Source organism: Heterodontus francisci, chromosome 13 (genome assembly GCF_036365525.1).
Source record: "Heterodontus francisci isolate sHetFra1 chromosome 13, sHetFra1.hap1, whole genome shotgun sequence".
NCBI lineage: Eukaryota > Metazoa > Chordata > Chondrichthyes > Heterodontiformes > Heterodontidae > Heterodontus > Heterodontus francisci.
Window position 1 is genome coordinate 82259157 of NC_090383.1, and position 12519 is coordinate 82271675.

General features: G+C 40.3%; 1 protein-coding gene across 1 annotated transcript in view; it reads left to right on the forward strand.

Annotated features, from left to right (window-relative positions):
• The first annotated feature begins 1924 nt into the window (after positions 1-1924).
• The window catches only part of tgfb2 (transforming growth factor, beta 2), an 89308-nt gene continuing 78713 nt past the window's right edge, over positions 1925-12519 (forward strand). The window contains exon 1 of the mRNA XM_068045064.1: positions 1925-2964. Coding sequence (XP_067901165.1) covers positions 2619-2964 — 346 coding nt within the window. The 5' untranslated portion in view covers positions 1925-2618. The remainder of the gene's footprint in view (positions 2965-12519) is intronic.

The window sequence follows — 12519 nt, forward strand, 5'->3', positions numbered from 1 at the left end:
TGGTGGAGAAATAGCCACACTACCTGGAAGAACTCGTTAAGTATTCTGCTATTGAATCTGTAGCATCCACCTGAACAGCCAGCCAGGGCTTCCATTGCGGTGGGTACCCATGTAGCTGCATTGAAGTATTGGCGTAAGAGATTATGTGCTGATCCACTAAAAACTATTATTTTGTCCGGTCTTTAAGGGGTTTGCTGTAAAAGATGTGTAAACTATTTCAAAGCATTTATCACTTGCTTATAATCATCTCTGCATATATATACACACACGGCAACAGATATTGATCTTGTGTATTCAGTGTTTGCTAAATCCTCGAGCTAGGTAGTGTTGGTCCTCAGCTGCTGGGGGGAGTTGCTGGAGAAACCGGCATTCACTCTGTGGCCTGTATGTTTTATTTTACTGCACGTTTTTGAAGGGAGAATTCCAATGGTAGTGCCGAGTCTGAATCACTTTATTTTCCTCGACAATGTGGAAATATTTGCCCAACTGTCTGTTGGTTTAGGAACTAAATTACTCGTCCCAACTGTCTACTCTAATTTTCTGAGTCACGTAGGTAGACGATTTCTCAAATGATCGGAATTGCCCGTCACAAAGGTATTCTGAGCCGGAACGCACCATTCTGTGGATAGGCGGCTCCTACCGCGGGAAATGTGGCGCCACCTGGGCCCTAGCGCCCTTCCAATTTCTATTACTTTTCATCGTTATTTCATAAAATTCTATTTTTTTCCGAGGAGAGTTTGTGTGTTTTATTTTTACAGAATTTTTAGATACAAATAGAGTAACTGAAAAGAAAGCAACGGAGCAATTGTGCCCCTCCCCCTTTAATATTGTTGAAGCATTAAAATGTCTACAAACGAGCCGTAAGAATTTGCATAACTCCAAAGTATAATTCCAGTACGTAATAAAGTCCCTGAATGGAAAAGTTACCGATGATGAGAGCAGCGCCAGGTCTTCACAGTGCAGCCAGAGACTTCATCTCTATGACTCACTCGACTTGAAGCAAAAGTTCATCTTCACTGGGTTTCTGTGCAAATCTCTTTGATCCCGTGCCCGTGCTTTGTAAACTTGAACGACTACCCAGTCGCTGGTATTTTACTGAAAAGTGGGACTTTTGTCTATTGGAAAATCAAATAGGAATCGGAACAAACACGGGTTGATTTCATGCACTCTGATGCCACGCTTGTTATAGTTTCAGTACAGTTTCATGTTTAAGACAGCTTGTGATACCATGGACATTTTTTTTTGTAATTTGTGGTGAATGTTAAGGTAGTTACAGAATCCTTTGTTTTCCTAAGTGAAAAGCGTGTTAAAGGGCTGGGAAGGATACAGTGCCGAATCAATGGGGAAGAGGACTGCTGAAAACAAGTATTAATGTTACTAAGGAGCACATTTTAAAACAAAATGTCAGCAGCAGCACTCTAAGTGTAACTCACATTGATGAGTTAAATAAATCTTCATACCACCTCACAAAAAACATTCTGATCTATCAGTTGTTTATTTCCATCGCCAGTGCTGCAAATTGTCCCCACTGTATCTATTCTCCCAGAAGGACACTCATAAATAACTCCAGATATTTGCTGTTAAATATTATCTTGTGCTAGTTCCTACCCGCGACCATCGACAAAGCTACAGTCTTCGCTGTGTTACATTTTCCCCATCCGGCCTTTTAAACCCCAATGCTGAGCCTGCGTGAATTATGACCTGTTAGGAACAGGAGCAGAGCGGTGGTGGGGAGGGGGAGGGGAAGCGGAGTGGGAGAGAGGAGGAGAGACGGCGGGCACTAGGACAGCGCGGAGTGCTGGAGCCGCCTGTCAGTGGGCAGCCTGGTAACGAGTGCTGAGGAATCCTCGGGCGGTCGGACCCCCACGTCACTCCATGGAGGCAACACGTGGTAGAGTGAGACATTATAAATGTCTCCCTGTGCAGCCTGATGTTATCTGCTGGCAACTCGCTCCCTCACACGCACACACAGACTCTCTCTCTCTCTCTCACTCACTCACTCACTCACTCCCAGCCTGGGCTCAGACTAGGATGGAGGAGCGAAAATAACGGTTCGCGAATGACGTGAGGCTCCCTGCTTCAGATTTTATTTTTAAATATAAAAAAAATCGGATCTCTTGCCAGGTTCCCCCCCTTTTTTAATTTGAACTTAACATTTGCCAAATTAATTGTTTTTTGTGTGTGTAAGATTCTCTCCCTTTTTTAACCTCACCCTGGACTCCAGGAGAACTCAGCCTGGTGGAATAAAGCTGCTGTTTTATTGACATTTTTATAACTGGAGAAAGCAAAGGCTTTGGGAGAGAGAGAGAAGTTGGGAGAAGTTAAACGATTTCCTCGGGACTGCGATGAAGTGAAGGTGTGTTTATCTTCGGCAGAAGCAGCGTGAGCGCCTGGACTGCAGCTGCAGCGAGAAGTCAGCACTTGGCAAGTCATTGAACTGCAGAGGACTTGAGAATCAAGGTTAAACTATAGCAAAAACGTGCCTTTCCTCTTTATTTTTGTTTTGTAAATATCTAGCGTGTTGATTTTTTTGCGTGAAGATCACGATCAGCAGTTGATTTTTGTCCTGCTCCCAACCCCCCCTCTCCCTTCAACTATCCAACTGCCCGGCTTTGAAAATGCACTACTCCATTTTCACTGTTTTTCTCACGCTGGATTTCGCGATGATCGCCGCTTGCTTGTCAACCTGCAACACCCTCGACATGGAACAGTTCATGAAGAAGAGGATCGAGGCCATCCGGGGGCAAATCCTCAGCAAACTGAAACTCACCAACCCCCCGGAACATTACCCGGAGCCAGAGGAGGTCTCGACGGAGGTGATCGCGATTTACAACAGCACCAGGGATTTGCTTCTGGAGAAAGCGAACGAGAGGGCTGCCACTTGTGAACGGGAGAGGAGCGAAGAGGAGTATTACGCAAAAGAAGTTTACAAGATTGATATGAATCCATATAACTATCCTGAAAGTAAGCCATAACAGCAACTTAAAGAGAACGTATCCCTTTTTGTCAGCCTATGGAGACTAATGTATTTCTCAATCATTAAGGTCACATAAATCTGCTTATTCCAAGTACGCCCCAGTTTGGCTAAAGATGTATAATTGGCAATGTTTCATTTAAAATAAGAATCAGATAGTTTTAATACCCGACTTGTGTCAGCAAAAAGGGATGTCATTCCTCTTTAAGACTTAAACGTTTTTGCATGTACGATCAATTTTACGAAAAAGTTCAGTTGGCAGATTGTTTTCGCGCTATTTTTATGTAATATATAAACATAAGGCATCTGAGGTATTCGCGTATTTGCACACTGCAGTTTGTGCATAACAAACTGACGTGACTGGAAAAATATAATAATGACATTTTTGGCTTTTGTTTATTTTTGTAGCGGTAAATTGGGTTGTGGGCAATGTGCATGATCGCCTGACCACCAACCGGCTTTGGATAATACCCCGTGGAAATCGTATCTCAAATATTAATCACACAATCTAGAACCTGCTGTCTTCAGTAGAAATGCTGAAATTCCAAGACAGGTGCTGTGTAAACAAACACGACATTCAGGCACAGGGATAAACATTCTGATCTCCAACTACCATTTAACTCATTACGTGCTGAACTATCCTAGTGTAGCTTTCAAAATGCGCTCTTAGATAATTTCATGCGGAATAAATAAAGTTGCCTCGCCCATGCATGTTTTAACGCCGAACATTATAGAATGTAGAAATGAATACATGTTTAAAAACCCAACCTTTTCCAGATTAACTAAAACATTTTTTGGCTCAGAAACGTTGTTGCAGTCCTCATAGGGTTAATTTACCCGATGTTTACATTGCATAAAATGGCTATTTATGTGAAGAAAGTAAAGCCATAAAATATGATCTTTAGGATCAGCTCCACACCCCTAAATAGTTATGGGATTTCTTAGGCAAGCATTCACTAGAAACTAAACTAAATATTTCCTATATCCTTTCTTAGGACTGTACATAGACGGGATTAAGACTTTTGTTGACATGATTTGTGAAGTGTTAAACAACAAATTATTTATCATTAAATCGCATTTTTTTAAAAACTGTCAAAGCTATTACTACAGTTCAGCGCTGCAAATGTACAGTATGTGTTCCATTTTAACAATTGAGTACAAGTCCAATGCAAGTTGTATTCAGCTCAAAGCTCTTCACAACAAAGTTCACCCCCGATGGAGTTCAGTCCGCTATTTCTGGATAGAGCACATGCACGTTCAGTCGCTTTGTACCAGGTTAATGGAGAGACATTTCCAGCCCCGCAATCCTCAGTGTCCAGTTTCACAGACAGTGCTATCCTTGGCCGTTACAAAAATACCGTCAACCTTCAGCTTGGGCTGAGTGCCAAAATCATTACGCACCAGATATGGGTCAGAGGGATAGTTGTGAGATATCAATTAAGAGCAATTTATAATTTTAAAAACGTTTTCTTGATTGCATTTATTGGCCTGAATCGACTTATGCTAGTTTAGGAGAATATCAGTGGAACATAAGTTTTCTATACAGACTTCTAGTTTATTGGAGGTCAAATCTCAAAACTGCACCTTCCTTGTATCAAAAGCTTTACAAACTAACCAGAAACGACCGTAGTTTGACTCGATGAAGTATCTCTGCTTTATTTGCCTTGGAAAATATAAATTGCCTCAGTGGTTGCTGGGTACGAATATGAGTGCAGCCTAGAAAGAGGAAGGCGATTGGAATAGACTTCTGTTCAACTAGAAGTCCAGGCCAAGCAATCACATAAATCCACAGTAATATTCTTGTAATCGCTTGTAATACAAATTTCAATCCAACGCAAATCCGTGTGTTGTGAACTATTTACTCTAAAGCTCACAAATAGAATTTCCTAATTTAAGTTTATGGACATGTTCATGTTCTTATGAATATTTTCAAACGCAGTCAGGGAGATCGGATTGTTAAGAATGAAAATAGCTGTGTATTTTTATGACGTGTACAGAGGGATTATGGTGGATAACTGAAAATCTAATAACCCGGAGAGGGGGCTGGGGTAGGGGAATGAAACCCTTTTGTTGGCTGTAAAGCGTTTAGGGATGGCCTGAGATGCTGAAAAGCGCCATAGAAATGTAAGCCTTTCCTATAATTCTTGTTAATTTGGCACAAATGCTGCTAAACTCTGAATTGCATGCTCGGAGTTCCTGGTGCAGGACTCCAGAATCCAGCTTCTGCCTCTAAGATCTGTGTTCTACTCGTGATCCAAACTCTGTTCCTGGGCATAAACTGGAGGGTCCAATCACCAAATTGCAGCCTCTGTTCTCCAATACTTTCTGTGTCTGGTTATAAACTCCATGCTCGAGCTTTAAGATTCTGGCACTATACTGTAGGCTCCAAATCCGAGCCTCTGTGCTCTCTGCTCCGTATGCCTGGCTCTGAATCCTAGGCTCCATCACGGTCTTGCTGTTTTCTGAGGTGAGTTGCATGTATCTCAATGAACACATTTCAACCAATCGGATGCGTGGAAGTAAGTAACGACACTTTGCTGTCGCGTAGTTTATGAACAGCCAGAACACATCTACATTCGAAACAGGAAAACAGTGATCCAGTACTTTTCCCAGCACTCTCAGGAGCAGCCTTTCACAGAGCCCACGAAATTATGTTGTGCATGTTTAGATATGTTGGACGATCGAGAGGTGAGTGCTGAATTGTACATAGTTACACACCAAGCGAAGAATCAAGGAATGGAGCAATGCCTCCCACAGGTCCGTACTGTGAGAAGCTCAGAAGAAATACACTGGTTTCCCACATTAAGAGCAGTGAGCTCCTGTGTGCTTACTTTCCCCGACTGAAAGGCCAAGCCAGCCAGAGTTTGACCTTCAGCAGCCACAGATTTTAAAAGTTTGTTTGTTTTTAAGTGTTTACTTCTCCCCCCCCATTGGCCATGATCATAAAATGTATTTGGCATCAGCTCCTTGACACTGCCTCTTTGTGTTAATTGTAACTTCACGCATCAGTCAAAGGGACCATAAGTGCCTTTCTGAAAATTCATTTCAACACATTTTTCTTTTAAAAGACAACATGTTTCAAGACCACATTTCAGCGATTCCCAAGCGAGCGATGTGTTACTTTTCGGAGCCTCTTAAAGGGGCCACATTTTATTTGCAACCACGTTATAAGTCAAACGGCACTGCCAAGACTCAGTTTGGGATTGCTCAAGAAACAGAATTTTATTTCTAAATGCGGTATTGGTTTCAAAAACAGTAATTTCATCACTTCCTGTAGAAGTGTTCTATCAACTGGTTTGCTTTCCTGAAAGGCTGGAATTTCCTGGATTGCGTCGACACAAAATTTAAGCCGAAACGTATGCTGGTTTCTGCACCCAATCTTGCTGATAGGAATTTAGATCCAAATTGTGGATCTCACGTGTCTATGCTGGAGCATAACAACCAGCATAAAACAAGTGCAAATGTAACACCACCAACAGGCGAAATAAAGAGCTGTTGTCTTCTGCACCTCATTCTCAGAGCCCTTTGCCTCTACAGCCCCTCTACCCCTGCTACAATTATGCACAACATGGGTACGCCCATTGGGATGACGATTGCAGCTTCTTGGCCCTTATAATTGCATGGGGTATCAAAGCATTTTAGGTGTACTGACACTGACAGCACTTTGGTTAAGTATAGTGCACGTGTCAATAAGATCATTTTTAAAATCATGAAGAAAATCATTATCAGACTCCAGAAATCTCATTTACGCTAATATCAGGTCTAAATATTTGCCCGTCAGTTTATCCCACGGCATTACTTACATAAATCCAGCAAACATGTGTGATCTGATCTTTTGCACGGGGGCGGAGCTATATAAATGAGGGGCAGAGGGATTTAACGGCTGCATCTCGGAAGTGTTGTAAATAATCGAGGCAATTTGCACATAGCGATGTATCAGCGTTAAACTGGCGCTAATCAGCTATGCGCAAATTTTCTTGGACAAAACTGGCGCAACTCCAATCTTACAATATAGCTTAATTGAAACTTTCCAGGAAATTCCAGGCCATCATTCCATCCTGTGAACCTTCTTCCAACTCATTTTCCTCGCACTTTTTTCTCATTATTATTTGGCGCGGGAGGACTTTTTTTTTAACATTTTAGATCAGCAGTTGTGCTCAGCAGCTTCCAGCTGCTGATGTATTTTAGACAAGATAGAGAAAATTCACTGTTCTGCAGGTGCTGCGAAAAAACCTGCTGATTTATCATATGGTGGTACTCAGCAAGCAAATGATGCCAAATCATTTCTCAGACTTTAAAAAATATATATATAAAATGATAATATATTGTGCTGCTTATCTAGGAATTCATATCTGTAACTGTAGTGTAAATTCCTAAAATGCCACTGGATTGTGGTTTTCACACAAGGATTTGTCAAATATCCTAAAACTGGTAAAATTCCCAGAATCTTGTGTAATAAAAACAAAATATGACGTCAGCCTTTGCAAACTAGTCATCCTAATTATAAATGGGCAGAGTGCTGGATTGCAATTTCAAAAAGATAGTTAAAAAGTCTTAGAATCCCATGTAATCAAAACAGAATATGACAAATTCAGTCACTGTAAATAAATGGCACAGCATATAAGTAAAATACAATTGGAAAAATAAATTAAACAAGGGCTGGATTTACAATCAAATGCAATCCTTAAAGCAGGTGCACAAAGTTGTAGATCGCAATGCTGCATGGCCTTTTTGTTAAAAAGAGGGGTGTCACACAGTTGACAGGAGCATTGAAAACATTTGCTGGCTTGTGGATGCAGGCTTGGAACCAATTTATCAATGCCATGTTATTGAATAATTTGATTACATTGCAGTCGTTGTGTTAGGCAGAAAACATCAGCACAGATGATGTTTCTGATTGCTGTTGTCTGTTATCAAAAATACATAACCACTATCTTCAGCTTTATACATTTTATAAATCACCAAAAACAGGTGGAAATCTAAAATTTCACTCCGATGACAAATAAGAAGTAAATGCGTTCAAAACACTTCAAATAAAGTATTTTTCCCCAAGGAATCCCTATAAGGAACAATTGTGGTAATCTAACATAGTCAAATAATTGTCTGGAATATTTCAGCAAACGATCCTCAGATTAAACCTTTTATGTGACTGGAAAGTTGGAGCTGCCCTAACAATCTTTTTTTCTTTGGAATGTAGACATGTTCAGAAGATGCACAATTGTGTCTGGGTTTAAAAAGTGTTCAGGTGGTCCACTGGAACTCCTGAGTACTTTATAACCTCAGCATTGAGGTCTTTCTAATGCTAAGCCCATGCTCCTAACATTAAAAAAACAGGAAGTGGAGCTCTATGCATGTGCGGAAACACACATGCTCAGTGTTCTTTCCTGTTAGGTAGAGTATGATTTCCAGCCACGCGCAGTCCAATATATAAGTCGGGCATTGCTGGCTGTATTTCACAGTCTACAGTTACAGGTCTCAGACAGTAGTACAGTTTAACTGAAGGCTTACTGAATAGCAGTAGCTGCTGGAAGCTAGGTTTTATATATGTTAATATGTACAGTTCCACAAAAGTCATTTCAAAATGTACTTATTTAGCCAAGTTAAATTGGGAAGGCTTGTGGTTGCAAATGAAAAGCTCTCTATTCAGGGAGATTATTAATTGTCCTCTAATATACCACATGCAGTTATTAATGTGCCAGTGTAGTCTATGTAACATCGTCCTGATATTTTCAAGTTAGTGTCAATGAGGAGGTAATCTTGGATAAGATAGTTCCAGCCGGGTCCTAATATCTATCTAAGAGTCTCCTTAATGTACATTAGGATCACTGACAACATCTGTCAGCTTTAGAGGGATTGGTAGACCTATCTAGGGAATCTTGACATTGTATTCAACCTGAGAGTAAGTGGGAAAATATTTGTACAGGTATTAAAAATACAAACGTTCAGCGCACTGTAAAAATTTGAAGAGATTGGTAAGTTAAATGCTGCTAGACACTACCCCAGAATGGCAACTGTGTACTGAAACAATACTAAAAGTGGAGAACAAAATAGGCAAATGAACATTGATGTGCTGATAGCAATATCACCTGGAAGAGTGATCTTGACTCAGTAATAATTTGCATCAGTTTCAGTATAAAACAGTCAGTCTAACAATTTTTTTTCTGAGAGAAAATCTGGTGGCCTGCAGTAAAGTACATTCATTCACATTTAGTGATTGACAGGGACTAAATGCCTCATTTCTTTTCAATCATTAAATCATTACCAGCAGACAGATGCTGTGCGGAGTCCTGCCTGCATGGATTTTGTGGAGTTCGGACTACCTCAACTTCATGGCAGGACAAGTGTGCGCAGCACTCTGTTGCAGTGTTATCAACTCTGCATTCATAGCCTCCTGACTGCCCCTAACCCTACCATCTTCTAACCCTCAGAAAATAGCTTCAACCTGCCCACTTTTGTCTCCTTCATTTCCTGATTGCTTCTCCTCTAGTACAGAGGTTTTGATGCTTCCATTGATCTGCTTCAGAATGGCCTTCCTTCCACCTTCATTGCATTCATCCCCACCAGGTCCTGGCCAGTCTCTCAGACCCACTGTTCGAGTGCTATCTCTGCCAATTTTCAACCTTTGGCCCTCAAACACTTTTGGTCTGAGGGCTAGCTGTACTTTCATACTTTTCTATCTTTGGTAAGTGTTTTTACAAAGGCTTGTCAGAGTGTAAAGAAAAACTAACATGCTTAAAGTATGTATGTAGTTATTGATTAATGGGTTCAGTATGGTAGAGCAGATATGCAATTCTCTGCAGAGCGAGTTATATTTTTAACTGTCAAGAAGGAGAGGTGCAATGCAGCAGTAAGACATCTTTCCCACAGAAAAGAGATGGAACATCCAGGGTGGGTTGCTTCAGGCTAGTGTTGCAAACTTACTGATGACAGGTCAAGTAGCATTTCTAAAGGCTGGGAGCAGGTCACTTGTGCACCCTTTGGTCAGTATGTAACATGAGGAGACTGAAAAAGTGGAAGGTGAGGCAATGCAAACCGAATTAGGCAAAAGTAGTATAGCACTTTGGATCATGTTCTTCATTCACCACTAAACTGATCAGTTTGCTTCAGGTAAAATGATTGGAGTATACATCACAGTTAGACTTGCTGTTTTTTTTATGATTTCTAATGCTTATTTTAGATATTTTCTCTGTGCTTAAAATTTTTCTTTCATTAAGAAAGGTTACATTTTGAGTAAAACAAATAATGTAGAGCATTCCCAAATGACCAGCTTCTGTGTAATCTGACAGATGGAATAAATGGTTTGTCAGTATTAATATTGAGATAAGTAAAATGATATTTTTATTTCCCAGAAAGCATAATTTAATTAACACACAAAACTTGGATGTAGCAGACAAATATATAGCAGAGCTATTTTTAACCTTTTCCCCTTTGTGTCTTTTCAGTGTTATCAAAATTAATACTAACTTGAACTAACTTCCTCAGGGGGAGGAATGGTATCATGTTTTAATGGTTAAAAATCAAAAGCAGTAACCCTAACTTGCAGTGTGTCTAGGCATGGCAGATTTAACTTTAAATGAGTAAAAATAGACAGTGTTATGATATAATGTTGTAAGAATGTGTATTTAATGCTCTCTTTCATAAACTTTTTCCCTGTTTTATTATCATGGATTTTGTGCTCATTAAAGTGATGAATGTTAATATTAAGGAATGGAACACTTCCCATATCTGTCACTCGGTATCAGCACCAAGCATTTGGAGGCCAGTTACAGGAAGTGTTCACTCTACTCTGCCCATGATGCACTTCAGGCCCATCCTGACCAATCTGAATTGAACCAATGTTAATTTTTTTCATTATCCACAGCTGACATCCAGTGGCCTTTCTAAGTAGCATTGCCAATATACCGCTAATTAGTATTGAATAGTTTTCTCCTGAGGATCCTTGTGCGAGGTACTGGATTAGCAGCAGCAAAGTTTTTGACAATCCATCAGTATACATGAGTTAATGGTACAAAATGGTTTCCATAGACCAGGAAATTCCTTGGAGCTGTTCTTGCTCTGCCATAGTTACTTTTCCGGAAGTGTGGTAGAAATCCCGTTGTGCCACACTCCTAATGCTGGCAAAGCAGGAGCAGTTTTGAGGAATTTCCTGGCCGTAGTTTCCTCCACGTAACTGGAAATGTACTACAAGTCTCAGGGAAATGAATTCCTGTGGAGTGAGCTTTCCTGGAAAGCAGCAGAAATCCTTGCGGTAAGGAGATGATTTACCTGTGTGCAGTTTTGGGAAACTGCTTCTATTCACTGTAAAGCTGTATTAGGACTCATAGAAAGCTTTGTGATTGGTAGCAGAAATGATCTCATTACCAACTAAAACTGTATTAAAAACACACTGGGGTGATTTTTCACTTTTACTGCTGGGTGGAAACTGGCGGTAGTAGATCGACTGCTCGTTTTACACCCCGCCCTGAACAGAAATTTGAGTGGTGTTTAAAATAGATGACCAACCTGCTACCTCCTGTTTTTACACCACATTGAAACCAAAACAACACAGACACGCCGGGAGCAGTTTCCCGACTTAAAGAAAATCATCCATGTCGCCACGGACAGTTTAACTGTTTCACACAGCACCAAGAAGAATTTACTTTTACGATTATAACAAAATATTCACTTCCCCGCACAGCAGGAATCACTGCAAATTAATTCCACTCTTTACGAAGTGTATAAAAGAATATTTAAAGCTAGCATGATTTTATGAGAAAAGTGTATGAAAACTGATAGTCAAGTGAAGTTTTCCAAAATAAATGCCATGCAACATAACATTCTACATTCCCCCTCCAGTCTTTTTTATGGCTTCTGAAATATTTTCCAGTCAGTCAAAATGACAGCAGGAAGTAGTTGTCTTCAGTTGAGGGCCTGTAAAATTGCTTTCCATTTGTTCAAACTAAATGTTGATTGAAACAATCCAGAAATTCTTGAAAAGATAAATCGTAACAATAAGGTTCTGTAGCTCTGACATTTGATAGCTTTGATTTACAAAGTCTGTGGTAACAGATAAGGATGTATGGTTGTAACTGTGGATATTTTTGAAGGGTCGTACAACAAAAAGGATACAGGCGCTTTCAATATTTTTAAGTATATCTTCATTGGTGTCTTATTTTTCTCCCTTCACTTATGCTGCACAACCTCTGATGCTGGGATGGGTACATGAGTGATGTGACATGATTTCCCTTTTAAATTTCCTTGTAGTTCAGAACAGGGTTAAATGCCTTGGGTTTATGCTATGTCATACTCTTAGGAGCATGGCTACGTTTGAAACTCAGCACATGGGGTCATGGATAATAGCATAATACAGTGCCAGTGTACTGGACCATGCGATACAGCACATTGGATTGACAATACACCACACCACCATGGCAGCAAACTTCCTTTAACTCTTTAAGGGCTTAATGCACAGTTTTGTGCATCATATCCAAAGTAAACATGAAATAACACCAATTGTTTAAACCTGCATAAAACGCACAGTTCCAAGCTAGGGATTGAGCTTAACG